The sequence below is a fragment of the Thermothelomyces thermophilus genome, chromosome 4 (assembly GCF_000226095.1).
Source record: "Thermothelomyces thermophilus ATCC 42464 chromosome 4, complete sequence".
Classification (NCBI taxonomy): Eukaryota; Fungi; Ascomycota; class Sordariomycetes; order Sordariales; family Chaetomiaceae; genus Thermothelomyces; species Thermothelomyces thermophilus.
This window is the reverse complement of record NC_016475.1, coordinates 2,223,433-2,250,270: the sequence shown is the minus strand read 5'-3', so window position 1 is coordinate 2,250,270 and position 26,838 is coordinate 2,223,433. Positions and strand designations below refer to the sequence as shown.

The 26,838-nt window shown below is 56.0% G+C and overlaps 7 protein-coding genes across 7 annotated transcripts; 4 read left to right on the top strand and 3 right to left on the bottom strand.

The window, feature by feature from the left end:
- On the bottom strand, positions 1-1,168 carry MYCTH_2111167 (uncharacterized protein; the record flags this gene model as incomplete). The annotated part of the gene is made up of 8 exons (XM_003664111.1): positions 1-143; positions 207-388; positions 513-627; positions 752-789; position 862; positions 959-999; positions 1,063-1,073; positions 1,136-1,168. 8 exons carry the CDS (start codon positions 1,166-1,168, stop codon positions 1-3), a joined length of 564 nt encoding a protein of 187 aa, XP_003664159.1.
- A 2,420-nt stretch (positions 1,169-3,588) lies between these two features.
- Positions 3,589-4,501, top strand: MYCTH_2306650 (uncharacterized protein). The gene has a single exon (XM_003664110.1). It carries the CDS (start codon positions 3,685-3,687, stop codon positions 4,354-4,356), a length of 672 nt encoding a protein of 223 aa, XP_003664158.1. The 5' UTR covers positions 3,589-3,684; the 3' UTR covers positions 4,357-4,501.
- MYCTH_2306649 (uncharacterized protein) lies at positions 4,463-5,414 on the bottom strand. The gene is made up of 2 exons (XM_003664109.1): positions 4,709-5,414; positions 4,463-4,631 (listed from the first exon to the last, which is right to left on the bottom strand). The coding sequence occupies exons 1-2, from the start codon at positions 5,075-5,077 to the stop codon at positions 4,569-4,571; spliced, it is 432 nt and encodes a 143-aa protein (XP_003664157.1). The 5' UTR covers positions 5,078-5,414; the 3' UTR covers positions 4,463-4,568.
- A 927-nt stretch (positions 5,415-6,341) lies between these two features.
- Positions 6,342-8,808, top strand: MYCTH_2144297 (uncharacterized protein). The gene is made up of 4 exons (XM_003664108.1): positions 6,342-7,008; positions 7,055-7,494; positions 7,581-8,271; positions 8,327-8,808. The coding sequence occupies exons 1-4, from the start codon at positions 6,955-6,957 to the stop codon at positions 8,516-8,518; spliced, it is 1,377 nt and encodes a 458-aa protein (XP_003664156.1). The 5' UTR covers positions 6,342-6,954; the 3' UTR covers positions 8,519-8,808.
- A 778-nt stretch (positions 8,809-9,586) lies between these two features.
- Positions 9,587-11,170, bottom strand: MYCTH_2127963 (uncharacterized protein; the record flags this gene model as incomplete). Its single annotated transcript, XM_003664107.1, has 2 exons — positions 9,587-10,905; positions 10,984-11,170. 2 exons carry the CDS (start codon positions 11,168-11,170, stop codon positions 9,587-9,589), a joined length of 1,506 nt encoding a protein of 501 aa, XP_003664155.1.
- Positions 11,171-12,015: 845 nt separating this feature from the next.
- Positions 12,016-14,391, top strand: MYCTH_2306639 (uncharacterized protein). Its single transcript, XM_003664106.1, has 3 exons — positions 12,016-12,661; positions 12,733-14,187; positions 14,257-14,391. The coding sequence occupies exons 1-3, from the start codon at positions 12,230-12,232 to the stop codon at positions 14,356-14,358; spliced, it is 1,989 nt and encodes a 662-aa protein (XP_003664154.1). The 5' UTR covers positions 12,016-12,229; the 3' UTR covers positions 14,359-14,391.
- Positions 14,392-15,741: 1,350 nt separating this feature from the next.
- On the top strand, positions 15,742-18,454 carry MYCTH_2144295 (uncharacterized protein; the record flags this gene model as incomplete). Its single annotated transcript, XM_003664105.1, has 3 exons — positions 15,742-15,896; positions 16,002-16,135; positions 16,227-18,454. The coding sequence occupies 3 exons, from the start codon at positions 15,742-15,744 to the stop codon at positions 18,452-18,454; spliced, it is 2,517 nt and encodes an 838-aa protein (XP_003664153.1).
- Positions 18,455-26,838: the final 8,384 nt, after the last annotated feature.

Sequence of the window (26,838 nt, the reverse complement as noted above, 5' to 3'; positions counted from 1 at the left end):
TCATACATCGTCCATCTGGCCGGCGGGCTGCGCCTCTTCTTCGTCGTCATTGTAGCTTCCTACCGAGGAAAGGTCGTCGTCGTCTTCGCTCTCGGCTCCGGCGTCGTCCACTGCATTCTTTGACGCATACCTTTGGACGTAGTCTGCTCAAAACGTATCAGCAAATCATCTGTTTGAGCCTTTACCAGGACATTACGTGAACTCACCCTTGACCTTGGCGTCATAAAGACTGGGATCCCGAAGCAACAGGGCAGCGGCCTCTCCGTTCAGCGGGTCGGATGGGTTTGGGTAGCGGAGCAGCTGCGGCAGGAATGCCTCGAAGATGTTGATCATATCGTACATGGGCGACCAGGTCTGGTTGATAACGTCCAGGCAGACAGACCCGGACCTGACATACCAATATGTCAGTTATCTCTCCCAACTTGAATAATCTCGCCGCGGTCAAACCCTCCGAGGGTATCCAAGAGTCCGACACGCTTCTCGACATCCTGGTTCCTCTCCGCCGCACTCACAGTTCATCGATATTTGGGTGGAAAATCCGGTTGACGAAACCGATGCTGGGGGACTTGTACGGGTACTGGTCCGGAAGCTCAACGTGGACTTTCCAGATGCCGCCTTCAAAGGGAGCTGTGTAAACAAAGCCACGTAAGCGACAAGGTCATGACCAGCGGTTGGGCGTGTTATCGGGCCACGGAAGGAGGGGGGAGGGAGAAAGGTGAGGGAGGGAATAGGAAGGCGTTGCGTAACTGACTCTCCGCGGGACCCTTGAATTTGACGAAGAATTCCTGCCTGCAACATCGATCCGCGCCGTCAGCTGCACTGTTGCTGTCAAAGCGAGCTGTAGTGGCAACTAGGGCTCACACTGTAGGCATGTTCATGTCAGCCACGCGCTGAAACCAAGGGTAGGCATAGAGGCAGATGCCGCAGAGGAGGGAGGAGGGGACAGGAGATCACATACTGTTGTCGTTGACCAGAGTCACCTCATAGTCGCTCATGAGCCTGCACTGCGGTCAGCCCGAGGCCAAAACGTCGAAATCGGGCGTGTTGCGTTGATAGGCGTACATCTTCATGACCTGGATTGGCATGGTAAGCCGACGTCCAACATCAAGGTTCGCAGTCACACTGGCCAACTCACGTCCGTCTCGATGCGGCGGCGCGGAGAAGACATCTTGGCAATCGTTTTTTGCGAGTTTGATGGTCCCTTGTTACGGAGGTTTTGCTCGGTAGAATCTGAACTCGAGTAGGCGAGGCTGGTGATCGAACAGATGTCGGTGTGCTGGGTCGAACGAGGGTGCGGTTTGCGGCGGCGGTGGCGGATGCAGTTGACAATGCGAGGTTGAGGGGTGGGGAATGCGGAAGCTGGGAATGGAACACCGGCTCCCTTGTAAAGCGGATGAGGGGGTGATCAGTTGACTCAGATGTCGGCGGGGGTCTGGAAAATGGCAAGTACCGAATTCCCGTGGTTTCGCGCACTCTTGTAGGCCCGAGCTGCAGTTCGATGATCAGGAACTTGGGCAAGGAGCAATCGGACGCACACTGCGATCAACTCCGCTTATTATTAGAGGTGCAAGCGAATGATGAGCTGCCACCCACTCTTTGGGCGATGACTGGGCGTTCCAGGTTGTCACTGCCAGGTGTGAAAGATCCACTGGTGAACCAGTCAGTTGGAGACAGCTGCGCTGCGTGTTTCAAGTGAAGCCGCTGGAATTCCAAGATGCACTGGACCGCTTCCTGCTTTCCATATTAGGAGTGCACGAATGACATCTGTTCTGTTAGTCGTGCAAACCTACCCCTTCCATCCTCTCTTCCCTCATTTCTCTTTTTGTTTCTTTCCTTCTCATTTCTTTCTACTTTCATTTTTGTGACTCGTTTTTTTGGTTGATTTGGCTGTAGCGGGCAAGGAGAGATTTGGCCCAGTGCCACGAAGCAGTGCCGGGTGGGGACCGGTGACGCAATGCTATCGGCAGGCATCTCCAGCGAAAGTCCACGAAATACTTCGGCGAGATTACGGACTCGGAACCTTTCGTTCGTCACCGATGCAAAATTACAAAGTAGGAACGTCCTACTCTGTAGGTCGGAGAGGTACCTTATTATACATATGTGCTTTCGGCATGTCCAAAGCTCGTGGCATGCTCATGTAATATGGTTCTTTTCCGCTGCTCTCGGCCAAGAACGAGTGTCACAGGCATTTGAGCATGGCCAGTACAGGAACCAAACGTGGGCAACTGGTTCTGTAGTCAGAGAAGATCACCGATATCTGATGTTCCGGTGTATGTACAATATAACCTGACGTTCTGCGTGGTAACGGGGACGTCAAGCAACCAGATCACTTGCTCTGCCTTTCAGTACAAATGGCCATGTACTGTACCTCTAATATCTGGAGTGAAGTATATACACGTTCACACCACCTCTTCCCTAACTAGCAGCAAAAGAATTCCCAGCACGAGACGTGGGGCTGTTGGCAATTTATATGCGGATAGGGAAGTGGCCCGAAGCACCTGAAGGCAAAGGGAAATAAACAGTCAACCTCCTGGCGGAAGGGAGAGCAGGACGTCAAGAACCTTCTTGGGGTCAGTGCTTTGAGTGAGCAATTCTAGCCAAACCGTCCTGGTATCCAGTTCCTGGTGCCTTTTGCAAAAAAAAAAAAAAAAAAAAAAAAAAAAAAAAAAAAAAAAAAGAGGTGGAGAAAGGCGTCGCAGGAGTTCTGTATGATCGGACGAGGCGAGTCGATGAAGGTGTAATAACTCACACAAGATACAAAACAGGGTTGGATAATATATCACCCTACTAGTAAATCGTTTAAATCCCTAAACTTGTCTTGCAATAGCGAAAAATCGCCAGCGGCCCAAGAGCAGGCCCGAAACGAGCCTCGGCCCTCAGGGGCAGTCCCCTTTCGTCGGATTTGTTCAACCAATCAGCTCACCCGCACCCCACGTGGGGTATCGAGATCCGATCGGCCGAATTTCAGCCAGCCGCAACTGTTTCCAGCAAAGAGTGTACTGTACAGAAAAACTCCAGCCAATTCCTCAGAGATACTCAATTGTACGCAGCAAAAACCATCATGACCTGGTGAATAAGAGTCGCAAAATTTCGCCGCACAAATAAGCCCCGGCCGTTCCCTCTTCTCTTCTTCTCTTGCAAGCGCAAGTGTCTCCCGTTCCAACATTTCATCCCCGGTTTAATTCCAACATTTTTGGAACTTGCTCAGACCCCTGCAACTCTCTTTTGCCTTCTGTGCAACACGACACAGGTCACTCAGAGTACCCCACCCATGTACCTCTCCTCGGTAGCACGGTCTCTGTCAAGAGGCACGCGATCGTCCCAACTTGCCCGGCTACCTTTCATATCAGTCTCTTCTACTACAACTACACGGCAGGCACAGGTCAGATGGAGCTCACATTCACCCATGGGCACGCCCCCAGCCAATCCCAGGACCCCGGTCACTATTTCAAAACTCAAGAGCATGCACAAGAACGGTGAGCCGATCACCATGATCACGGCTCACGACTTCCCTAGCGCCCACGTCGCCGATGCTGCCGGGGTGGACGTCATCCTGGTTGGCGACAGCCTGGCCATGGTAGCCTTGGGCATGGAAGATACCAGTGAAGTGATGGTTGAAGAAATGCTACTGCACTGCCGGTCCGTTGCACGTGCGACTAAGGCTGCTTTCACCGTACGTTCCATATGATGCCCAAATCTGCTCTCTCTTTTCCTTCTTCAGCTGCCAACACTGTGCTCCTTCAGATCGGCGACCTTCCAATGGGTTCTTATGAGATCGCCCCAGCTCAAGCACTCGAGACAGCCATCCGCTTCAAAAAGGAGGGCCGCATGCAGGGGGTGAAATTAGAGGGTGGCAAAGAAATGGTACCCACGATCGAGAAGATCGTGGGCGTCGGCATACCCGTTCTGGGCCATGTCGGCTTGACACCCCAACGGCGGGATATCCTCGGCGGTTTCCGCGTCCAGGGCAAAACAGCGGCCTCCGCAGCCAAAATTCTCGACGATGCCCTCGCGCTTCAGGCAGCTGGCTGCTTTGCGATCGTCGTCGAAGCCGTTCCAGCCGAAGTTGCCTCCTTCATCACGCAAAAGCTGTCCATTCCGACCATCGGGATTGGCGCCGGAAATGGCTGCTCCGGTCAAGTGCTGGTTCAGGTCGACATGACGGGCAACTTCCCGCCTGGCAGGCGCATCCCCAAATTTGTCAAGCAGTACGGTAACGTCTGGTCAGAGAGCTTCCGGGCTATCGAGACGTATCGGGATGAGGTCAGAAGCCGGCAGTACCCCGCTCCGGAGCACACGTATGAGATGCCCCGGCAGGAATTTGAACGGTTCGTTGAGACCGCCAAGGACGTGTGAGCACATGTCCCGTGTCTGCATTTTCGGGCGCTGGGGTTAAGCGTTGTAAAATCTGAGCATGTTGGCGTCGGCGGTATTCTGATATAAAGCATGACAACGGACCACATCCGTTGGTAGCGAGCTCTGTAGCGGATTGCATTTAGCGGGTCAACCCATTGGAGTTCTGTCATTGCCATCCATCTGCCACCACTGGTGGGGAATGACATCACTGTCTACCCAAACGCCGGCGTCACCGAGTACGAGACGTTGAGGTGCCCGCTAGAGTCTTTGAAGCACTGTTTGAGATTTTTCAGCAACCAAGCTTCGTCCCACAAACGAGTGGCCCATATCCTAAAATTGACGACAAACATACTGTCCATAAGTTCCCCACCACCTCATCCAGTGCTGGGGCGAACGTGCTGTTGACGTACAAGAACACGCTCTCCGTCTCGGCAATCTTGAGCGTCCTGCGCAGATATGCCACAACGTTCTCGAACTTGTGCGTGCTCTGGACTTTGACCAGATCCCGCCGAATTGGCGGTGCCGACCCGACTGGTTTGAAGCGCACTACAACCTTCTCATGCGGAAACCCCCCGGCCGCAGCGAGCGCGGCCGTGGCGTCGCGCGGGAGCGCCATAAGCATGGTTGAGGCCGTCATCGTGAGGGGCAAGTCTGGCGAGTCGCGGCCTTCGAGAACGGGTGATTCCGGGGCCGAGGGGCCGTTGTTCTCTGGGGATGCCATTTTTGGATTTGACGAGCGGAAAGTTTTTTCCGGCGAGCATGAGATTTGCGCCAGGCCAAAGTGTCTGGTATTTCGATGAACAAGGTCATCGCGTTGTAGGCTGGTTCCGTTGCGAAGCAAAGAAGTGGGGAGCTTTTGCTTCAACGCAATACATTGGCCCAGCGAGCCTGAGGCTTCACATGCGCCGCAAAAAAGGGTCGAAGGTCAGGGTTAGGGGTCTGGACGAACATGCCTGCGAACTACGCAGGTGGTGAACGAGGCAAGATTCTTTGAGACCATAGCGTACCAGAACGCTGCGACAGCCTTGCTATTTTACAGGTTCGCCGAACAGTCCCTGCCAATAGATCCTCCATAACTTCAAGAGCGATGAGAAGGGCTCGTGGCTTTCAGCGGGAAGCCCAGAACCGCCCGTTGTGGGCCAGACGGGGAAAGGAACAGCCCGTTGAGCCGCTGACCCTTGGAGTCCAGACCTGCAACCAGGTAGCTCTGGGTAGCTAAGGCTGACACACAGCGAGATTTGGGGGGCGTCGCCCAATAAAAAGTCGGAGCGCACCAGCCGATGCCGTCTTGGCGTATGGAACTGGTGCCCCTCTCAGCCTTCCCGAGACCAAAAAGTGGCATGATTATGGGCGCAAATCGGCCCAAAACCGACAGAGCTGCGTCAGAGCGACAGGGTCCTGATTGGCCTCTGCAGCCTTCCAACAAGAAACCTTTTAGATCGCACAGTATTCCCGTGAACATCAGGCCACTTCGACAATATCTAAACGACGCCAATCCAATCGGTATCTCTCTTGTGTCGGGTATTGAACGCGATGGCGTCGAACGAACTTGATGGCGGCGGGTCACGAACGAAGTGCATCCTCACTGGTAACTACTAGAACTACGGAGTACGAGCTCCCATTTCCAATGTACATACATACCTCCTCCATCAAGCAACACCCGGTGTGAATTTCCGTTTTTGACAGAAGGGCCATTTTTCCGTCCCATCATCACCCCTCGTTCTCGGTCGACAGACTACCTTTTTTAATTGTACCTAGTTGCGATGTGGACTTGATTGCCCTTGCCTAATTGCAAGTTTGCCAGGGTGCCATGCGCCTCCATCTCCCGTCCCGATCCTTTCGCCCTCGATTTCCCTAGCCTCATCTCTTCCGCAGCAAATTGATATCATCCTGACATCCGGAGACCCCTCCATTCCACATCGCGGGGACTCCATTTTCGCAACGTCCTCCAGCGCTGCAGCTGCGTTCACTCACCCTCAACCTTCGTCTCTCGTTGCAGTATTCCAGCTTCGTCTTGATTCCACGAATTCTCTCCGGAGGGTATACATTCCCGCACTGTCCCACGATAATCAATCGATATTGGGAGCCCGCCACTCCCCGGACCTTGTTCCTGGCCTCTCTATTGACCTAGATCGGCCGCCCACAACCCACACATCCGCAAACGCAGTGCACCACTGTCTTCAGCCCTCCTTGCCTGCTCGACAGGCAGTTTTCTGTCAACAGCTTTCGATACCGGTCCCCAGTTGTGCCGCGCAGCTCCTCAGCCTTACAGCGACGGCTCGGAGTCGCCCTTCTTCCCCTACCAATCCCCGGGGGCCTCGAATAGCATCAGGTCCAGGGCGGACGCCTTCGACCCAAAGCTATCTATCCAATACCGGCGTTCTAGTTCACGCGGCGATCCCTCACCCGAAAGGAACGCGCCTGTACCTGTGGCGAATTTGCGTCTCGGTCTTGTTCAAGTTGAGAAGCTTGCCTCGACCTGAACATCAGACACGATTACCTTCTCCCGGGGTCGAATCAAGGTGTAAAGGTCGGCCTCAGAGCTTAGGACTCGGCTTCCCGATAATCCCGGCCGGCCCCGCGGCATGAAGGGTTGTGATGGATTCGGGTCCACTTAGAAACGCCGAGTTCTTCTCGATGCCTAACAACCAAGTACGGTTTCTCTCGACTGCCGTGGTTACTTGCTTACACTCTTCAGGCGGTCGATCCTATTGACCAACGCTCCGTGGCGAGAACCTCAGTGCAACAGCCTTCTCTCTGGGACACAGCGGGGTTGAAGCTAAACGCGGGTCTGACCATGTCGCCTTCGGCCGGTACAACCCTGTCACTCGATTCCCTTCCGCGACCGTCCCCTTCTACCGGACTCACGACCGTGTCCCCTAGTCTCTCGACTGCTTCACAAACGCCGGCGCAGGGAATCCGGTCCGGGCCTGGGTTTCCGACTCGGCGCCGCCTAAGGACACGGGATGGGCATGAGAGGAAACGGTCCAGATTAAGCATGGACGAGGAAAGTCCGCTCGAATCGGTCGATTACTGGCTCAACTTCGACAAGGAGGACGGCTTGCCCAGCGTATCTGAGACGGCCGGGCCTCGGAGGCCAGATCTTGACAGCAAAAATAAGATTCCCACGACGGACGGGTAAGTGTTGATTGCTCGTGCCGGCGATGACGGCACTCTTCCCTTGTTTCGACACCAATAGAGTGGCTGACGGGACGGGCTCCAAGGGCTTCTGAATCAATACCCGCACCTTCCGCCAATGATGTCGACGAGTTCCTGGACGACAGTGCCCTTGACAATGCGCTATCGGACGACGACGGCTTCTCCTCCATCAACCTTACCGACCAACTTTCCAAAGTCGACACTGCACCACCTCAGGACGTGCCGCCACGAGAGGGCCTGTATTCGACGCCCTTGAGTTGGGAGAGACCACAGCCGGGGATACGTATGGACCCGCTGGTTGGACTCAATACCACCTCGTTGAATGAAGCCGAGCAAAGGCGATTAATTGCCATTGCCATGAACCCGGGATCGAGGATGGGAGGCCTTGGGTCAAACATCAACTTCAATTTTACCGGGATGAGTGCTACTATGCCCATGTCGTTTGGTGCTACACTGGGAGGCACAAGCACACCTCAGGGTCCGAAGCCCGTCTCTCCGCCTCAGCCGCCCGCAGCGCAACCACGCGCCGGGCAGTCTACGGCGCCAAAGAAGCAGGCGAGTACCGGTGAAAAGAGCAAGGAGAAGCCGAAGACGGGCGAGCGGGCGGCGCATAACGATATTGAGCGAAAGTACCGGACAAATTTGAAGGACAAAATCGCGGAGCTACGAAATGCGGTCCCATCACTTCGAACAGTCTCGGAAGAAGGCGGCGATGACGATGAGACACAGCAGTCTAGGGCGGCTAAAGTCAGCAAGGTACGTTTGAGCCCAAGCTTCCCCAAAAAAGTAGAAGCAACTGACCGGTTTCCAGGGCACCGTCCTCGCAAAAGCGATCGAGTACATCCACCAACTTGAACGACGGAATAAGGAGATTGTAGAAGAGCACCGGGAGCTCTCTCGTCGCCTTCAAGCTTTTGAGCAATTATTAAGTGCCGCGGCTCAGCAAGCATACACCATGCCAGCCTACAGCAGAACACTATTCGATCCAAGAGGCTTCTGCTAGCAACACCCACCCCACTCACTTTCTCCGATCAACCCCTGTATATACTTGTCTCCTTTCCTGATCTTCAGCCTATTGTTTTCGCGTAGATACGCTGGTCGTTACTACCGCTGGGCATGGAACGGCAACGGAAGAAAAAAAATAAAGAAGTGGACACGCATGAGCATACCTCGTGGTCGGCCCGTTGGCGTAGAATATATACTATCTTCTCGCCGCATGTTCGCACTAGCAATGCTCAGAAGCGAGAAGCGGGGGAACTTACGAAGGAGCGTCTACACGCTTGCTACGTCCTGCTCATAGCGCTGAGCTTCCCGGTGCCGTCATCGGTTTGCAAGTGGGATTTAGCGTAAGTATGCGCTTCTCAGGTGAGCGTGCATTAGGATTGAGCCGTTCGTGTCTCGCAGTTTCACGAAACCTGAACCTAGGGTTGGTGTGGGTATCTACGAAATGTCTCCTGCTTGGGTCTGGGTAGCTGGTTGGCTTATCTCTCACCTCATGCTTGAGAAAATGTGTTACTACGTAATGAGCGAGTCAGCTCGAGAATTCACGATTCAGGGAGTTGGCAAAAGTGAAAAGAGGTGGTCCTCTCTTTTCCTTGGCCCTCTTCCTTCCGTATTTTCTTCCTTTTTCTCTTTTTTCTTTTCTTTTTTCCCCTTTTTTCCCCTTTTTTCCTTTTTTCTTTTTTTCCCTTCTTTTCTTTTTTTCTTCTTTTTTTCCCTTTTTCCCTTCTTTTCTTTTCTTTTTCTCCTTTTTTCCTTTTTTTCCTTTTTTCCTTTTTTTCCTTTTTTCCTTTTTTTCTTTTTTTCCTTTTTTCTTTTTTTCCTTTTTCCTTTTTTTTCCTTTTTTCCTTTTTTTCCTTTTTTTTCTTTTTTTCCTTGTATTCTATTATTGTTGTGTTTGTCTTCTCTTTTGTTGTAGTAGGTGTGGTGCTGGTGGGAAGAGGGGGCAAGGGAGGAGCTCTTAGCGAAGTTACAAGATACCCACAAACCCGTGTTTTTAACAATAACATTTCTATAGTAGTGAAGACACTTTTACATGCTGTTGTTACAGATTATTCCTTTTCAAGCCAGTCTACCTCAATGCCTCGATGTCCTCCACCTCTTTGACCGCTTCGGGCGTCAACACCAGCGGCGCATCCTTGTCCACGCACACACTATCCTCTATCCTCACCGCCAACCCCCTGAAATGCTTTGGAAACCTGTCATCATCCGGCACGTACACGCCCGGTTCGATGGTCACGCAATGCCCAGCCCGTAGCGGCGTTGACCGGGGATACCCGGGCACATCATGCACGTCCAGCCCGATATAATGGCCGACGTGGTGCGGAAACAAGATACCCATAGCTTCGCCGCCGCCGGGGAACATCCTCATTCCCCTTCCGAACTCGAAGCCCAGCCGCTCGAGTTCGTCCTGCAGCGCCGCCTCGGTGGCCCGGTGGATCTCGTCCAGCGACAGCCCGTTCCGCTCCGTGCACAGGCCGACGGCCATGCGCTGCACGCGCAGGACGGCGGCGTAGAGGTCGCGCTGGGCGGCGCTGAAGCGGCCGCCGACGGGCCAGACGCGCGTGATGTCGGTGATGTACCAGCCGTACTCGCCGCCGGCGTCGACCAGGACGGTCTCGCCGTCCCGGAGCAGGGCGGTGTTGTGCGTGTAGTGGATCATACGGCCGCGCGGCCCGCCGGCGACGACGGGCACGTACGCCTCGCCCGACAGGCCGTCGCGCGCAAAGGCGTGCGCCAGGTACGCGTGCAGCTCGGGCTCGGACGCCCACGGGCGCCGCATCGCGCTGGTGAAGGCGCGGCCCGAGACGCGGCCGGCGTGCCGCATGGCGCCGATCTCGGCGGGCGACTTGATGGCGCGGTGCGCGTTGACGAGCGGGGATAGCGGCGCGGTCGGGGCCTTGCTCGGGAGGGAGGAGAAAATGGAGGACAGGGACGAGGATGGAGATGATGATGAGGAGGAGGAGGAGGAGGAGGAGGAGGGGATGGCGTCGGTGTAGATGCGGGAGGCGGAGCGGAGGAGGGGCGGGAGGAGCGTGTGGAGGGCGTTGATGTCGCCGGCCTCGTCGGCGTTAAAGACGTCTTCGGCGGCGCGCAGACCGGACCAGGGGCCGGACCACTGCTCGGCGAGGGCATCCTTGGGGCGGCAGAAGAGGTGGAAGGTGTAGTCGCCTAGCGACGGGCCGGTCTTGCGGATGACGGCGAGGGACTGTGGCTCGGAGAAGCCGGTGAGGTAGAGGAAGTTGGACTCTTGCCGGAAGGGGTAGAAGACGGCGCCGGAGCGGTACTTGACCTCGGCCGAGGGAAGGACGGCGACGGCGCCGTCGGGGAGGCTGTGGGCCAGCTTGGCTCGGCGGTCGGCATACTCTTGAGCGGTGATGCCGGGGGTGACTTTGACGCGGCTTTGTCAATGGGCTTCTTTCCGTATTAACGGTTCCGCACGGGGCACGCAGGCAATCCGCGACTCACTTTCACCCGGCTTGAGAATGTGCGGATGTGTCTCGTAAACCGGTTGACCGAACTCGAGCTCGGCAGCCGAGATCGACGTTGTTGCATAGCTGCGATTCCACGCCCTTCTCGATGGCGGCCATTGTGTATGGACTTGTAGCGGCCTGTATATTTGCCGTAGATCCGGCCTCAATAACTGAACCTTCATTCTGGAAAACGTGCGGTGGTCGTCACGAACGGAGACCTACACACGTCGGGCCGATGTTGTAAGTTTGCGATTGCGGCTAACTTGATCATCCCCAAGGTGCCCCACAATTTACAATAACATCCATCTGCATCTGCATCTTTCCACTGACTGGAATGGACAGGCCAACGGCGAACGGTGCCTGGAAAAGTTGAAAGAAAGAGAAAGATCGAGCTGCACCAACAGCTTGATTTTCTGTTTCACGCTGCACAATCCATTAGGATGTTTGCTTGCGTGGTGGCTTGTTAAAAAAAAAAAATGCACCTCCATTCCAGATGCCCGTGGCGGGGGCTTCCACTTCCACATTCAGGGCGGTTGCTGTTAGCGACAGCACGCCCCAGCGGGCAGCCGCGTCTGTGGGGTCAAGGTTTGTTGTGCTCCTCCAAGCAGGCTTAGCTCGCTGGAGCTCGGGCCCTCTTCTGCCGCCTTTTTGAGATTCCGCGGCTCGCACTCCAAAAAAGCCCTTCCCAATTCTGGACTGACTTGACTTGACCCAAGACTTGGACGGAGCTGCACTGCTCGTCGCCAAAACATCACCCTCTCGACACGCTCGCTCTGCGGACGACAAACCTGTTGATGCTTGACATGCACCATTAACCGCTTGCTTCCCACCGCACCGCCTTCCTTTCCGTCATTCTCTCGGTGTGGGTGTGTGTGTGCGTGCGGCGCCGAACGAGCGCCGCCCCCGAGAGACGCGTTTTTGGTGCACGTCAGCTCGCGTGCTGTTTGGTTGCTGCCGTTGCCAGGTGCCCCCTCCCTCACACACCAACATCACCAGCCCACCACCTCCCATCCCACACCTCCCTCCCCTCCCCCAATCCTCCTCCACAGGTCCGAGTTTTGTCCACTGTCCGCCAATCACCCGGCCGGCCAATCGGGCAGCCAAATCTTTGCACCAACGCACTGCAGCCCGCCCGAAATAAACAACACCCGGGCACTCGGGTGCTGTAGCATGTTGACGGGGCAATTGGACGTCCGGCAGCAGCATCTCTCCATCGGCCCCCTCAGCAACAGCTCTCGGCCATGTCGACCAAGAGGATCCCCCTCTCCAGCAGCAATCCAAATGTGGCCAATTCGCCCATGCGCGCCGCCTCGGGCGCCGGTTCCGCCAAGAAGGCCCGGGCCTTGACTGACCTGCTAGAGGAGCCCTATGGGAAACCCCCGCCGGCGAAGCGCCAGATGATCGACCGTGGAGTCGCCTCGCCATCGAGAGCATCGAAGACGACCCGGACTATTGTCCAGAGGTCGGCATCGCGAGCGGCAACGACTACCGCCACCACGGGAACCAAGGCATCTGCCGCGACCTTGTATACCCCAACCGAGGAGGAGCTGGTGAATCTGCGAACATGGCACGCCCAGATCCGCTCGCGCTTTCCCAAGATGGTGTTTTATTTTGAGAGCATCCCCGACGAGCAGCGGTCCAAGCTAGCGAAGCAAGTTGGCCGTCTCGGCGCTGTGAGTACTCTGGAACATGGTGCACCCCGGCTTGGAACGTCAGCAAACTCACCCTCCGCCCTCCCTTGCAGCGCGAGGAGAAATTCTTCTCCATCGACATCACTCACGTCGTCACGACCCGGCCGATCCCTCCCGAGAAACCAAAGGAGGAACGTGAAGGGCGCCCCGTCGCTCCGGCCTCCCAGGAGGATAACGAGCAGCCCAAGACGATCGACCCGTCCCTCCTCAATCGGACCGTCGACCCTACACGGAGGAAGCTCGTCTATGACACAGTCCCGGGCCGTAGGCCTGCGATCCCGAGTCAAGACGATCCCCTCAGGCGAACCAAGACGCGCACTGATGTCCTGGACAAGGCTCGGGAGATGGGGAAGAAGATCTGGTCCCTGGAGAAACTGCAAAAGATCTTGGAAATTGCGCTGAATCCAGAACAGTACATGAATGCTGGACTGAGCCGCGGCAATACGCAATCCGCCAGCAAAGCGTCCAAGGATGAGCGCAACTTGGCGTTGCTGTTGCAAAATGAACGCGTTAATGGACCCTCGGATCGCGACCCAACCGTGGCGAGCCAAGACACATATCGCTTCAGGGGTCCGTACATCTACGTGTACGATGTCGAAGAAAAGACCAGGCCGATTATGGTCAGGGAGTACATGAAGGCTTCTGACCCCAAGGATCAAGAGTGGCCGCAGTTCCGGATCGTGTCGCAGGGCCGATGCCCCTTTGTCCTTGACGAGAGTTACGACCCCCAGGAGAGGGAGAACCGAGACCGGGACAGGGGAAGGGAGAAGGACAGGAACAGGGACAAGGGCCGGGACCGGGACCGGGATCGGGAGCGAACCCCATCCAAAACGCGGGTTGCCAAGGCGGAGGAGGCCGAGGAAGCCGCCGAGCCTGCGGCGCCAACTCCCCTGACGGCCGATGCTCCGCCCAAGGCCGCCACGGGCAAGCGTACCCTAGCGCAGATGGAGGACGGGCACAACCGAGGGATTGCAGATGGCGGGGCAAGCCAAACCTTTGATCGGTCCAGAGTGTCGAATCCACCGACCTTTGAGTTCCGCTCCCAGAACGCGTTTATCAGTCACGCAAAGGCGGGCCGTCTTCTGGCCGGGGAGCCCGTGGCCTCGGGCATGCAGCCTTCCAACGTGACGTCGGCGATTCGGTCGCAAATGGTTTCGTCCACCACTGGCGGCGTGCTGGGTGCCAAAGCCGGGACGAGCAAGGAAATCCACGGGCTCCAGCGCAAGGTGGTCTTGCAGAAGGCCAGCACGCCTGGGCTGTCGCTGGACCCGAGCTCACGCCAGGTAGCCGGGATCTGCCACGATGGCAACACCACGTTCGTTCGGTCAGCTAGTGCCGGCCAGATCACGCAGAGGAAACTCGACGTAGCCAATGAGGAAGGAAGCTCGAGGCAGAGGGAAAAGCTGCGGCGTACAGCCAGTGTTCCGGTTTCGCAGTCAAAGCCGAGGCGTGATCCGAAGCCGGGGTATTGCGAAAACTGCCAGGAGAAGTTTGCTGATTTCGAAGAGGTGAGACTGATTCTCTCAATAAGAGTCTTTCTTGGTGGCCACAAGCAACCGACTGACATCGCGTTGTAGCACATCGTCTCCCGCAAACACCGCAAGTTCGCGGAGAACGACGAAAACTGGTCGCAACTTGATGCCCTCCTCTCTCAGCTCGCGCGCGAACCCCGGCGATAAGCAACTGAGCAAACTGGATGCGAGCGGTAATCATACCATATTTGCTGCCCACCTCGATACTGCTCTTATCGTGCTTGCCATTGCCTGTGCATCCCAAGAAAAGTCGAACGCTCAGTCCGACCCTTCGCTCGACCCCCTGCTGCTTTTGACAAGCAAAACTTCCTTGGTTGTCTCGTGGGCGAAAAAGAAAAGAAAAAAAAAGATCGTCTTTCCTGTCTCAGCTGTTTGGTGACCGATCGCGTCGCGAACAGCATGCACACTACCGTCACCTGGCATCGAATCCGGCATTTAGCATTTGGCGCGAACGATCTGGAGCAGAGCGAGTACATATATTGGCGCATTTCTTTCGGACGGCGTAGGTGCTGTTTTCGGCGGCATGGTTGGGTCAGGCGTTATGTGGCCTTTTTTTTTTTTGCTCGGCCGTCGGCTTTAACCTTTCTTTTGTCCATCTTATCTTGATAGGCTGCCCTTCCTGGCGGCCAGGGCGGTGAGGGAGGAACTGTCAAAACTCTTGAACGGTTAGGAATGACAGACAAGCGGCGTTAGAAGCAAGCGTTAGGATTCTAGCCCTGGGTGGTCGGACGCGCAAAAGGGAAGCGGTTAGCTGGTCGGCGATGGTCCGGGGGTCCGTCCAGAACCTCTATGGATATCAGACCTGTCGAGGATTGCATTGGGGGGATTGGTAGACGGGTGGAGCGGTCTTGATGGGGCCAGTCTTTGTCTGGCGATGGCCGGCCGCTACGGTGGCTCATGGCTACTGCGGCGGACCGCAAACTATATTATGCTTCTGCATGTGTATAGTGTATGTTAGGGTCAAGATGAAGAAAACCTTGGCTTGTCTGAAGGCGAGGGCCGGTACTTGTGGGGAGCGCTCCGTCGTCTTTTGGAGTGTTTGTGGATATCAACTCTCTGCCCAGGTTGCGAGAGGCGCCTGCCCTTGAGGCCTCGCTCCAATCTCGCGGTTTGACAGCAGGTCCATTGATGGTAGGCACAGTACCTTAGCTCGAGTTTACCCATCCCGTCCCTTCCCAGGTCCGGGTCTCGTCCTGCATCCTAGCAGCAATCTGCATTCTAGCAAGACCTGGGAACAACACACCACCACAATCTATTGACGTTCTCTTGGGTCTTTTACACGCGCCCACACACACACACACACCCCTACCTGCTCCCCGACTTGGCCGCCGCGTGCCCTAATCGACACCAAACATTCTTCTCTTGAGCGTCTTACAGCATAACATCGTTTGTTTACTTTGTTCGCTTCGATCCCTTGTGCATACCTCCCGAGAAGCGGCGACAAGGCGCAGCGAACTAACTTCCCCTGAATTCGAGGCCAGACATCGAGAGACCCTTCCGAAGGGCTCTGGGCACACACCTCCAACAACTATGCCGTCCTTGAGATCTCGCTTCGGCCGTGCAGCCAGAGAGGAGCAGAAAACGTCGGCCCGCCGCATGTTTCGGTACTGGATCAAACCACCACGGATACCGGAAAAGAACGACCACGCGCTGAAGTTCGGAATCCTGGGCTCGGCTTCTTCGGTGTGAGTTAGCCCCTTTGTACTGTACCCTATACCCCCCCCCCACCCAACTGCTAGCTCCTCGGATGTAAACGACGGGGGCTGACGGGGATGTTGTGATGCTGTCAGCTACACCATCCTGATCCAGCCAGCCGTATACCACGCCGACGTCAAGGTTCATGCGATGGCTTGCGATAACCGGCGCACATGTCAAGAGTGGCGTCGGAGGTACGGCATCCGCAGGGCGTATACCAGTTACCAGGGTATGAAATCACGAACCGGGAGCCTCTGGGAGAGCCCCCCTATTTTTTTTATTATTTTATTTTTTCCCCCTCCTTCGCTGACGCCGTCAAGTCCTCCTCGACGATGCCGAAATCGATGCCGTCCTCATCGCCCTCGAGCCCCCCTTGTGTCTGGAATGGACCATCAGGGCCCTCGCAAAGGGCAAACACGTCCTGCTCGACGCCCCCGGCACGAGCAACGTGGCCGACGCGGAACGCCTCTTCAGCGGGCCCTTTCTCGGATCCGCAAACTGCCCCGTCCTCCTCGAGTGCAGCCCGTATCGGTTCCACCCCAGCTGGCTCGAGTTCGAGAGAGTGATCAGCAGGCGGAACGTGGCGCGAGTCAAGATCCTCGTGGTGCTGCCGGCGACCGTTGACAAGGACAAGGATCTGCGGTTCCGCCTCGAGCACTCGGGCGGCGCCGGGCTGGATATGGGGTACGCCACGTCGCTGATGCGCGCCATCTACGGCGTCGACCCGGTGACATGTCTGCGCAGCGAGGTCGACGTTGCCAATCCGGCCGACTCCTACGGCGAGTACACGCAATACGACCTCACTTGGCTGTTCCCGGGCGGGGCCGTCGGCGAGATGAGGGGCGTGGTGGCGCTAGGGAAGCGGATGGGGGTGCCGGTGTCGTCCCGGGACGCCGGCGTCACCATCGAGGTCCTACACCGCCGCCTCGAAGTTCCCGTGGGGGAGACGGCAGCGGTGGCGGCGGCGGCGGCGGCCACATCACCGTCGGACGCGCTCGCCGACCGGCGCATGCAGGTCACCCGGAGGGTCACGCTCCGCTACCGGGACGGCCCGCCGTCACGCCACCGGCTCACCATCGAGGAGGAGGCCGTCTTCTGCGACCGCGAGACGGGCCGGGTGGTCCACAGGACGCGCGGCGGCAAGTCGCTGTCCGCCTCCACGCTGCGCGCCGCCGACCGCGCAAACCGGTTCCTCCCCGAGTCCAAGCCGTACTGGACCGCGCCCCTGTACCAGCTCGACGGCTTCGTCAACCGCGTCCGCCGCACCTCCCCCCTCTCCCCGCCCGGAGCCTGGGTCTCCCCCGCCGACAGCCTCGCCAGCGCGAGGGCCATGGACGATGGGCTCCGCGCGGCCGGCATCGTGCCGCCGCCGCCCAGCACCTTCCGCCTCGAGGACCTGCAGTTGACCCCCCAGGAGCTCGAGAGATTCGCCGCGCCGCCGCCCCCGCAAGCCGAGAGCTCCGGTCGGGCCGGGGGTTCTCATCAGGCCGAGGGATCTCATCAGGCCGAGGGATCTCATCAGGCCGAGGGATCTTGTCAGCCGCAGGAACCGGCTCAGACGGAAGGGCTTTTTCATCAGCCTCAGCAACAGTTACCTACCCGAACCGGCGACCGGGTCCGTCCCCGCCCGTCCGGTCGGTCTTCGCGGTTCATTCGCGCCTGGCTCGACGCCCTGAGCCCGAGGGGGGAGCAAGAGGAGACGCCCGCAGTCTCCGGCTCCGGCGCACACTCGGACGTGCCGTCGCGGCAGGGCAACGGGTCCGGGTCCGGGTCCGCTCTCGCTCACGGGTCCCGCCAAACCCAGAGCAACAACACCCACGGCGAGGAGGTGCCGATAGTCCTCCGAACGTCACTGCCGGACGGGCGGCCGACGGAAGCGCACGAAACCGCGGAGGCTCGCCCGCCACCGTCGTCATCTCTCCGGTCACGGTCATCTGCCCGCGCGCGCCGGTCCGTTCATGATCGGTTCTCGGTTCGGGTGTCCCGCTTAGCCCAGGTGCTCGGGCCGAATCACATTCGAGTCCGCGCTCTTCGATACTTTCAGTCGCTAAAGGCCGCCCAGTCGCAGTGCATCCCTCAAGGCCCTCGGGGCCAGGGCCAGGGCCAGGGCCAGGGCCAGGACGAGGACGAAAACGGGGTAGAGTTGGCAAGGATGCCAGGCGTGGAGGCCGCCTACGAGCCGCCGCAAGAGCGGGGATCGAGCCCGAGTCAACGATCGGCCCGGTCTCGGTCTCGACAGTCAGGCCGCTCTCAAATGTCTGCTCGGGCGCACCACCGGCTCGCCCGTGCTTCCGGTCGCGGTCGGGCTCGTGGAGTCTCGCCGGGCCCGGAAGAAGCCTCTGACGACGGCCCCCGAGACACCGACGCCGCTCAAGCAGAGGACGGTAACGCCCGGGGTCGAGGAGAGGAGGGGATGCCGAGTCCAGTGCCGGCGCAGCAGGAGGACAGGCCGCGGGGCGGGGCGCAGCCGACGGGGCCGTCGTTTCGGGCCTGGAACGCCGGCCGCGGCCCTCGCGGCCGCGAAGGCCAACACGACTCTCAAGGATAGTACATCTTGATCGACAGGGGCGGCGTGCGTCACTTTGTATACGAGCAGTTTGAGACGTCCTTCACCGAGGTCGAGGACCTGGCCCGGTTCCCCCGGTGGTGCGAGCGGAATCCATTGTTGGCTGCCGTAATGCAGAGGTATTTCTGATATAGAGTTATCACCGAGCAGTCAGTCAGTCAGTTGTAGAGCGAATGACTTGTGCCACTTTTAGACAATCAGCGTGGGAGAAGAGCGAGACGGTTTCTGGGATTTTGATCTGGTTTTTGTATAAGTTCAGGTGCATACATACATACATACATACATACAGTGAACCCCTGAACAGTATCAGTATCGTCATGTTTCTCGTCCCTTCTGCCAAACCGTCACAGTATCATGAATGATAAGTTCCAATCCGATTTTAAGTCTTCGCAAGTCCTACCTCTAAGCCTAGACCTGCGGCTCTAATGACCGACTGGTTAGCTAACCTCTTCGAACTTCCATGACTGGAAAGGGCATTCCCACGGCGACAAGCATAGTGTCACCTGCCGCACCAGGCCAGGGTAGCTGATGCGAATCAAGTAACGACGCTTGGAGGGTGTGAACACACAAGACTAAGCTACCTTCGTCTTGTCCGCCACTAAGTAGCGACCTGGGTGACCTTCATTATTAGACTGGGAGCAACTGTCTCCAGCCTCTCTCCAACAACAACACGGAACGTTAAAATGTTGCGGATGTTGTCGATATACACCTGGAAATGGCACGCCTCTTCTTCCACATTTCGCGAGTGTGCTATGTCACCTTCCGACTAGAGTAGCAATGCTCAAAACCAAGGTCGATACAGTCTGTCTTGTTCGTCTCGTCTGTGAGCCCGGTTCAAACCTTCACCGCCGGACCTTTGGCGTATTCGACTATCTAGATTCAAACAACCCCTGTGAGGGACCCCCGTTAGGACGCGGGAGTCGTGTTACCTCTAACCGGCGATGAACCATTGTATCTCTCGGGGGTTTTAGGCCCCGGGGGGGGGGGGGGTTTTCCAATTCTGCACCGCTGCTTGCCTCTCTCCAAGCGGCGCCATGACGTGGCTAGTGGCGTTGGCGGTTACGGCGGAAAGGCACAGGCCAAAACGCATCGTCAATCGTGTCAATCGTTTCTGGCGTGTTCGTGTCTGTGTCTGATTGCAGCTCAACCTGCTGCTGCAGCCTGCTCCCCCCCCTTCTCGGCGGACGCGCTCTCAGGGGGTTCGCCGCAGGTATCCGTGCCCGCGCCAGTCTAGACATCCAAGGAATGCTCTGGTGTAATCTCCGGGCAATGGCACGATTCCAGCGCGTAAGGTCCTTGCTGACCCGAGTGAACGGGGCCCGCAGGAACGCGGGGGTGGGGGCAAGTTGGGGGTTCGTCGGTCAAAGTTAAAAAAAAAAAAACCAAAAAAAAAAAAAAAAGTCCTTGGCCGCGAGCATCGAGAGAGAAGAGAGTGTCACAGGCATGAGGATACTTGGCCTCTTCTTCGGTCTGAAGCGGGACAACAACGGAATCGATAACCACATGTACACTAGTTCATTCGACGCTGGCAAGAAAAACTCCAGCTGGGAAGCAAAATATTGGACCTTGTTCCGATTCCGGCCCTGCTCCTTGTCGTCGGCCGTCCCACGGTCGGTGAGATGAGGTTTGAGTGCCCCTGGCCACCCGTGGGGGTCAAGCTGGAATTGGCCAATGGCTCGCAACCGGGGAGCAAATCAGGAATGAGGGCATCGCGTGCCTCGAAGCGGCCTGCAAATTTGCGGTCCGGCTGTTCTTTCTCTTTGTTTCTTTTCCCAGGGCCGGTGCATCCTTGTCATCATAGACCGGTAGTCAGCTTTCTTGGCCGTTGCCGTGTCCGAACCACACCCCCCTCCCCCCCCACACTATGCGGTCGGGGCTCCCGGATGGTTGCCGGTCGGGAATCGGCGGTGACCGGATCGGGTGTCGGGAGACCTTGTGATTCTGGATTCATCATGCTCCACCGTTCTCGACCCTTTCTCTTCTAACCCGATGACTGCCGAGGCGGGTCGCGTTACCTTCGTTTCCACATCCAGCTAATGTAGTGTACGGAATATGTACTGTACGTCCGTATATACAACCACCTCGTACTTGTACTTAGGTAATCCGTACCTGTGTCGTGCTGAGGTATCCTCGTGCTCCCGACGTCTTCCGCCCAAGGTGGAGAAATACTCACAAAGTAGGGTATTCACAAAGGCCCGATCACTGGTCCGATGCGAAAGGTCAACCCTTGCCAGCCGTGCCGATCGACGAACTCACAGCCGCCGGTTTGTGGAAATTCTGAGCCGGGACACTAACTGAGGTCGTCAATAACTTCGCCTAGCTCTCCTTCGCGGCCCTCGGGCGCAGGAAAGAGAGGCCAATCAGCCGAGAGCATCCCCGGTCGAGCCCCTCCCCCGCTCACGCTGTGCATGCGCCTATGACAAAGGGGTTTCCGTTTATGCTTAGCTCCCGCCCTTGCCGTTCGTGGAGACGCATCTCAGGGGTTGCTCTGCAGTTCTCGTGCAGGAACTGGACTGGTGTTTGTTTTTGTTTGGCCCAAGGTCCTGCGTAAGAGTGGAGCGTACTGGTCGGCGTGTCAGCTTTCGCAGAGCTCGTGATGGCCTTCCTTGCGGATTCCTATGTGTAATCCGTACTGTTGTTGCACTGAGGGCCTCCCTGGCTCGGCCTCGGTACGAAGGGATGTACTGTATGTATGTACATAGTGTACGGAGTAGTGTAGTAGTTGTAGTAGTTGCTCCATGGGTTTCAGTGATGTTGCAAGTCCAAATTCTTTCCAGTCGCCTGTCTCTGGTGACCCCAACCCCCTTCCCCCTTCTCCGCGCTTGGCAGCCACTTGGACGGAGTTTCCGGGGTCAGTATTGTCACAAATACAGTCGGGGATCGAACCATGCACTATACGATCCTTTAGCTCCTTGTATCCGATCCTGCAGTGCACAACCACACACGGAATCGTGTTCTTTCGTATGTACATACATACCTCGTAGATTGCCAGTCTGCCAGAGCAAGAAAGAGACTGGGGGTGGCCGCTTGGAGGGTTTATTTTCTTTTCTTTTCTTTTTTTTTTTTATTTGGGGGGGGGGGGGGTAGGTGGGAAGCGGGGTTAGTTCCGCAGATTGGCTCTGCGGAATTGGTATGTATTTTCCTTCCCCAGCCACAGCCACGCGGCCTATTAGCAAACCTTTACATGACGGTGTGATCCGGACACACCTGAGCCTAAGAGCAGTCGAGACTCGAAAAGCGTCGCGTGACCACGGAGGATCGATGCCCTGTACGTGGAACAAGAGAAGATATGCTGCGCACCAGCTTAGAAGTCGACGGATATCAAATGCCAAAAAACGCGGCTCCTTGATCCTCAACTGATATTATTGAACCAATTGACGGAGTACTAGATGATTAGATTTGAAGCGTCAAGGGTCGTTACGGCGCCGGCGACACCCATCGGCTGAGCTCAGAGAATGACCTGGACTTTCCGATGATTGACAAGCTCGGCAATGCCACAGGTGAGTCTCGATTGTGGCTTGGTTCAAATACGGTAGTGTCTGGACTTCCTTTGAGCGGAACCGTCAGGAACCCACGCCGCAACCGTCGCACGTCCCTTGAGAGACCCATCGGGTAACGGCCACGCCGAGTCCTCCCCTTGGCAAGCGACAAGGGAGAAGCGATCGGATGAGGGCAGCGGGCCGTGCTGCACGAGAGTACTTTTCCGTTCGATCTCGCATGAGCTAAGCAGCGAACTCGCGCTCTTGTGGTCCCTTTATCGCGCCGGCCACGTGGGTTGGGCACTTGCGGCGAAAATGATGAAACTTGATGCTATTTCCCTCCACATCGCCTGGAATCCGCCTCGTTGAAGCCACCTGCCCGGACCGTTTGGACTCGAGGAGATGATGTTCCCCGCGCGAACACGAGCCAATGGGGATGGAGAGGATCGGCCGAAGAAGGCAATGCGGCCTCCGTGTACACTAGCCGAGGGACTCCCACACCTCGCAACCAGTGGCTCGTAACCATCCGGCTCTCGTGCTGCCACACTGTCAATCATCCGCACTCTGTGGCGTTTACCGATCTGCCATGGTGCATGCCACTAACCAAACCACGGGGTCTCGGCAGGTCCCACGGTTTTGGATTCGACGATCGAGCCGGGCTCTCGGTATCTGCACGTCACCGTTGCTGTGCGGCATCTAATCCCCTTTGTCTGTAGCGATCTCTGATAGGCTCTCGACCCTCAGCCCAGAGAGGGGAGCACCTTGGAACGGGCCATCTGCCGTCATCGTCGGGAGCAGGAATTTCGCTCTGTGGTCCATCCTTTGCAAACCCAGAATAACCCGCAGGTGACGGGGAAGCAAACAGGGCCTCCAACGGCAACCGCTGGGGATCGGAGAGGTCGTATCTCAAAGCTAATACAGTGTCCACTCGGACTTGATCATGTTCTTCTCGTCTGGGATATGTAATCCGTACAGTGTTATTTGCAGTACGTAAACGCGAAGCAGGAGCAAATTGGCGTCTGTGTTCGCGTCAATCTTCGCTTGTTAAAGGCAAAGGAAAAGTACGGATTAGTTGGAGTAGACGGAATTTAGTTTACATACCTGGAGACCGTAATTGGTGGATTGGTGGAATTGAGCAGATGAAAGGATGTCCGCATCGTGGAGCCCGATCGGGCAAGAAACACAACACGAGTAGCAGTTAGAAGGCGCTGATGTGCCATTCGGGTTGAATTTGGCAAATATTTCCGAACCAAAAAAAAATGATGATTAACCACCATCCCAGACTTTCAGACTCAGGGAGAGAGGATCGAGCCCGATGGTGCTGTGGATCGGAATGCTACACTAAAAGCGTGGGGGTCAGAAAAGCGGTTCCAGCCCAAAATTTGGTCAGGTGCCCTTGGTCGGGTGTGGAACCCTCTGGTACCGTACACGAAGAAAGAGGGGCGACCGGGGTTCCCCACAGTCCCCAGAATAACCACATGTGGTCATACCGCCGAGGAGAGCGGAGAGCTTTCGTGCGCCACATCGTGCGCAGTACGGACTACACTACATAAGTACAATACGTGAGGTATAACACACCACACGACGCAGCACACGCAGCAAGCAGGTAGTGTACCCGTACATACATGCTCGATACACGAACCTTTCGCACTTCGTCCCCTGAGACAGCAGTTCATTCCGCACTTGAACTTGCTTCGGCAGTAAGCTCGATTCTGATTGTCCAGCATAGCGTACACGTATTACAGTGCACTAAATCCTGCAACTGGAATTGGATCTGGACCGACCGCATCCAGGTCACACGATCTTCACCATGTCAACCAGCAGCAAATTGAGGAGAACGTTGAATCCCAGGGATCCGCGATGGACACAGTGCTGTCACAGTGCGCCTCTGCGCTATGTACTAGTATCGCAATTGACGACCTGGAACTGATGGAGATCCTGCTTTGTCTGAGGAAGAAGGGGAGCGGATATTTGACACTTTGACATGTGTTTCGAGATTGGCTGACACGTACAGGACACATTTGAACTTTCCATCATCGAAGTCTTATACGGAAGGAAACTACACTCCTCCTCGATAGGTATCTACATATTTACCTGTTTGTAGTGTAAGTGTTCCTAGTTAGCATTCGTTAGGTAGTTTGTGTACGCAGTACGGAGGTAGGACGCCACTTGTTTGATGAGAACCGCAGCCCAGGAACCTTACCCATGAACCCCGGCTGGCAGAGCACAGACGCTGGGCTGCGGGATGGTGCACTGACCAGCGCTTTAACCCCAGACAAAAACTGCAAGCGGGGACCAACGTTTCTCACGAAGTACCAACAGATCATCTGAAGAAAAAGACAACGAAATGGAAGAACCAAAATTGAGGCCCCCAACTGAACCACCCAGCGTCAAATTAGGTCTCGAGATGCGCCGCTCGGCTCTAATACATTGCACGGTATAGCGCTCGGAAAGAATTCCCCTCCTTTCGATGCTACATTGCTGCGTTTGGACAGAAACAGCTGAATCAGCCTCCGACCAAGCACCGGCCATTTCCAGGGTAAACAAGCAACATTTCGCGAACAAGTCATCCTTGCAGCCCAAAACAAAAACTGAAGCAACGTCGGTCAGCCAAGCCCAGAATGCAAGCGAACTCAAAAGGAAGCCCTCTGTGGCTGAGGTGGTCGGATGTTTTGAAACCATGTCAGGTGCCCCTCGGGAACCCCTCATTGCCCCTCCGTGCGAGCCGCTGCCCTCCGGCGCCGGAAATAGCCAGTCGCAGCGGACGGGAGCTGAATTGAAGGGACATTGGAGGCCGCCAGGGGAAAATGTTTAACGTCATTGGCACCATGATCCTCTTGGATGACTTGCACGCCCCAATTGGGCCTCAAATTGATGCCAATGCAGGCCAACCAAGCACCGGCGGCCGCACTCACGCTAGGTACTCCCGCCCTTCCGCGTCTTCTGGAGTACCGCCGTTGCCGGCATCTCGCTGGTCCAGCAGACACGGGAACAACCCCTTCCCTTCCCTTCTTTCTCTCACTTTCGTGATGGGCGAACCCGATTTTCTAATATTGTCCAAAAATTGCAGCCTAACTGGCCTGGTAGGGTACTTTGGATACTTCGCGAGGGACATACAGTGAGGGGTCAAAAGTATGGGCCAGTCCCACATTTCCCCAGCCATCTACATTTTTACCACCAGACTTTAACATAGGATATCTCAACAGCCACGAATTATATAAGAAAACTGTTTATACTAGATAGTAGCCCTGGTTCTAAGCTTCAATATTTTGTATACCACCCCCTGGCACGTTTGACTGCGGCCAGCCGACGCGGCATTCCCTGGATTAGCCTGTCAATTTTCCCCTGTTCAATAGCCCACCACGCCTCCCGTAGGCACCTGGTAAACTCTTCAATATCCAGCCTATTCTGCCTCAAATTCCATAGATCTGGGAACATCGTATGTAGCCTCCGTTTAAGAAGGCCCCATACATGTTCAATGGGGTTTAAATCAGGGCTGTGTGCAGGCCATTCAATCTAGGAAATCCCCCGTGCCAGGAGCCACTGTTCGGTGGATTCGCAGACATGCACAGGAGCATTGTCTTGCTGAAAGTGTCGAGTTCCATCGTAATGAGGTAGAAGGCCCTCTTCTAGAGCTTTCTGGTACGACCAGGCTGTATATCCACGGCGTGGAGTGCTTAGATCCCTCTCCAGGATAATAAGCTCACTCCGACCACCTACCCATATTGCCCCCCATACCATGATCGTGATATTTGCCCTCGTATGGTTCTTCAAGTTAACGAATCGACGGTCGTACTTCTCGGAAGGAAAACGGAATACCCAGGCGGTCGGATTTGAGGTGTTGTTTTGACAAGAACACTCGTCAGAAAAGATAGTCTAAGATATAGTCAGAAATACCGAAAGAATCACTATACTATACTTGACTTACTCGAACTAATTCGTCAGTCTTTCCTAACCAATTGCATGCAAAGTTATATCTATCCTTTGCCAGCTCTTTTGTCAAAGGAATCCTCTTTTTTGCCCGCCATTTGCGTAAGCGGTAAGCTTGGAGGAATCGTCGAATGGTTGAAGGTGACACTTTCTTCCCAATCGCATTGACGAGGGCCTTCCTTGCTATACGTCGGTCCTTCTTAACCATCAAAAGGATATATCGTTTCTCGGCAGGCGTAAGAACCTCAGGACGGCCACTTCGAGGTTTGGATTCGAAGGTGTGGTGAGAATTCCAGCGTTCGATTGTATTGCGGATGGCGTGTCTAGAAATGCCGAACAGGGTTGCCAGAGACTGTTTGGTATACCCTGCAGCTGCAAGGCTGCAAATGGCCACTCGAAGATATGGGCTTAATTCCTGTTTAGCCCTGTGGTTAGCCTTCAATTTGCGTATAAAATCTTGTAGATTGAGGTCCATATTGTTGATTTGTAGGATGTTGAAGAAAAGGTAGGATACGCGTGGGTGTCGCGGAACGCGTTTAAGTGGGTGGAGCGGCCCATACTTTTGACCCCTGACTGTACAAGCAGCTGCACTCATCCTCGCGCCGTCGTCCTCGACCGTAGCGGCGCTGGTCTGCTGATGATTCTCGACCTCTCTCCGTGGCAAACCAAACCCGTCAGCAGACACAAAAGGAACTTGAGCAAATACCAATCATGCCAAATATGGGTCTCGTGGGTTGCAGCATCCGATGGGCAATTTCACCACACGGCGGCGGCTGATTGTAAACACAGAGAGGGGTCCAAGGGCGCTAACGCACTATGAGTGTTGTACTGTACTTGGTAGGTATTGCACTTATTTCGTGCCAAGATCGAGGCCGACCTGCTTCGGATCGGCGCTTGTGCCTTGAACAGGCAAAAATGATGTAAGAGGGCTGACGTCGACATCAGACCGCGCCGGCC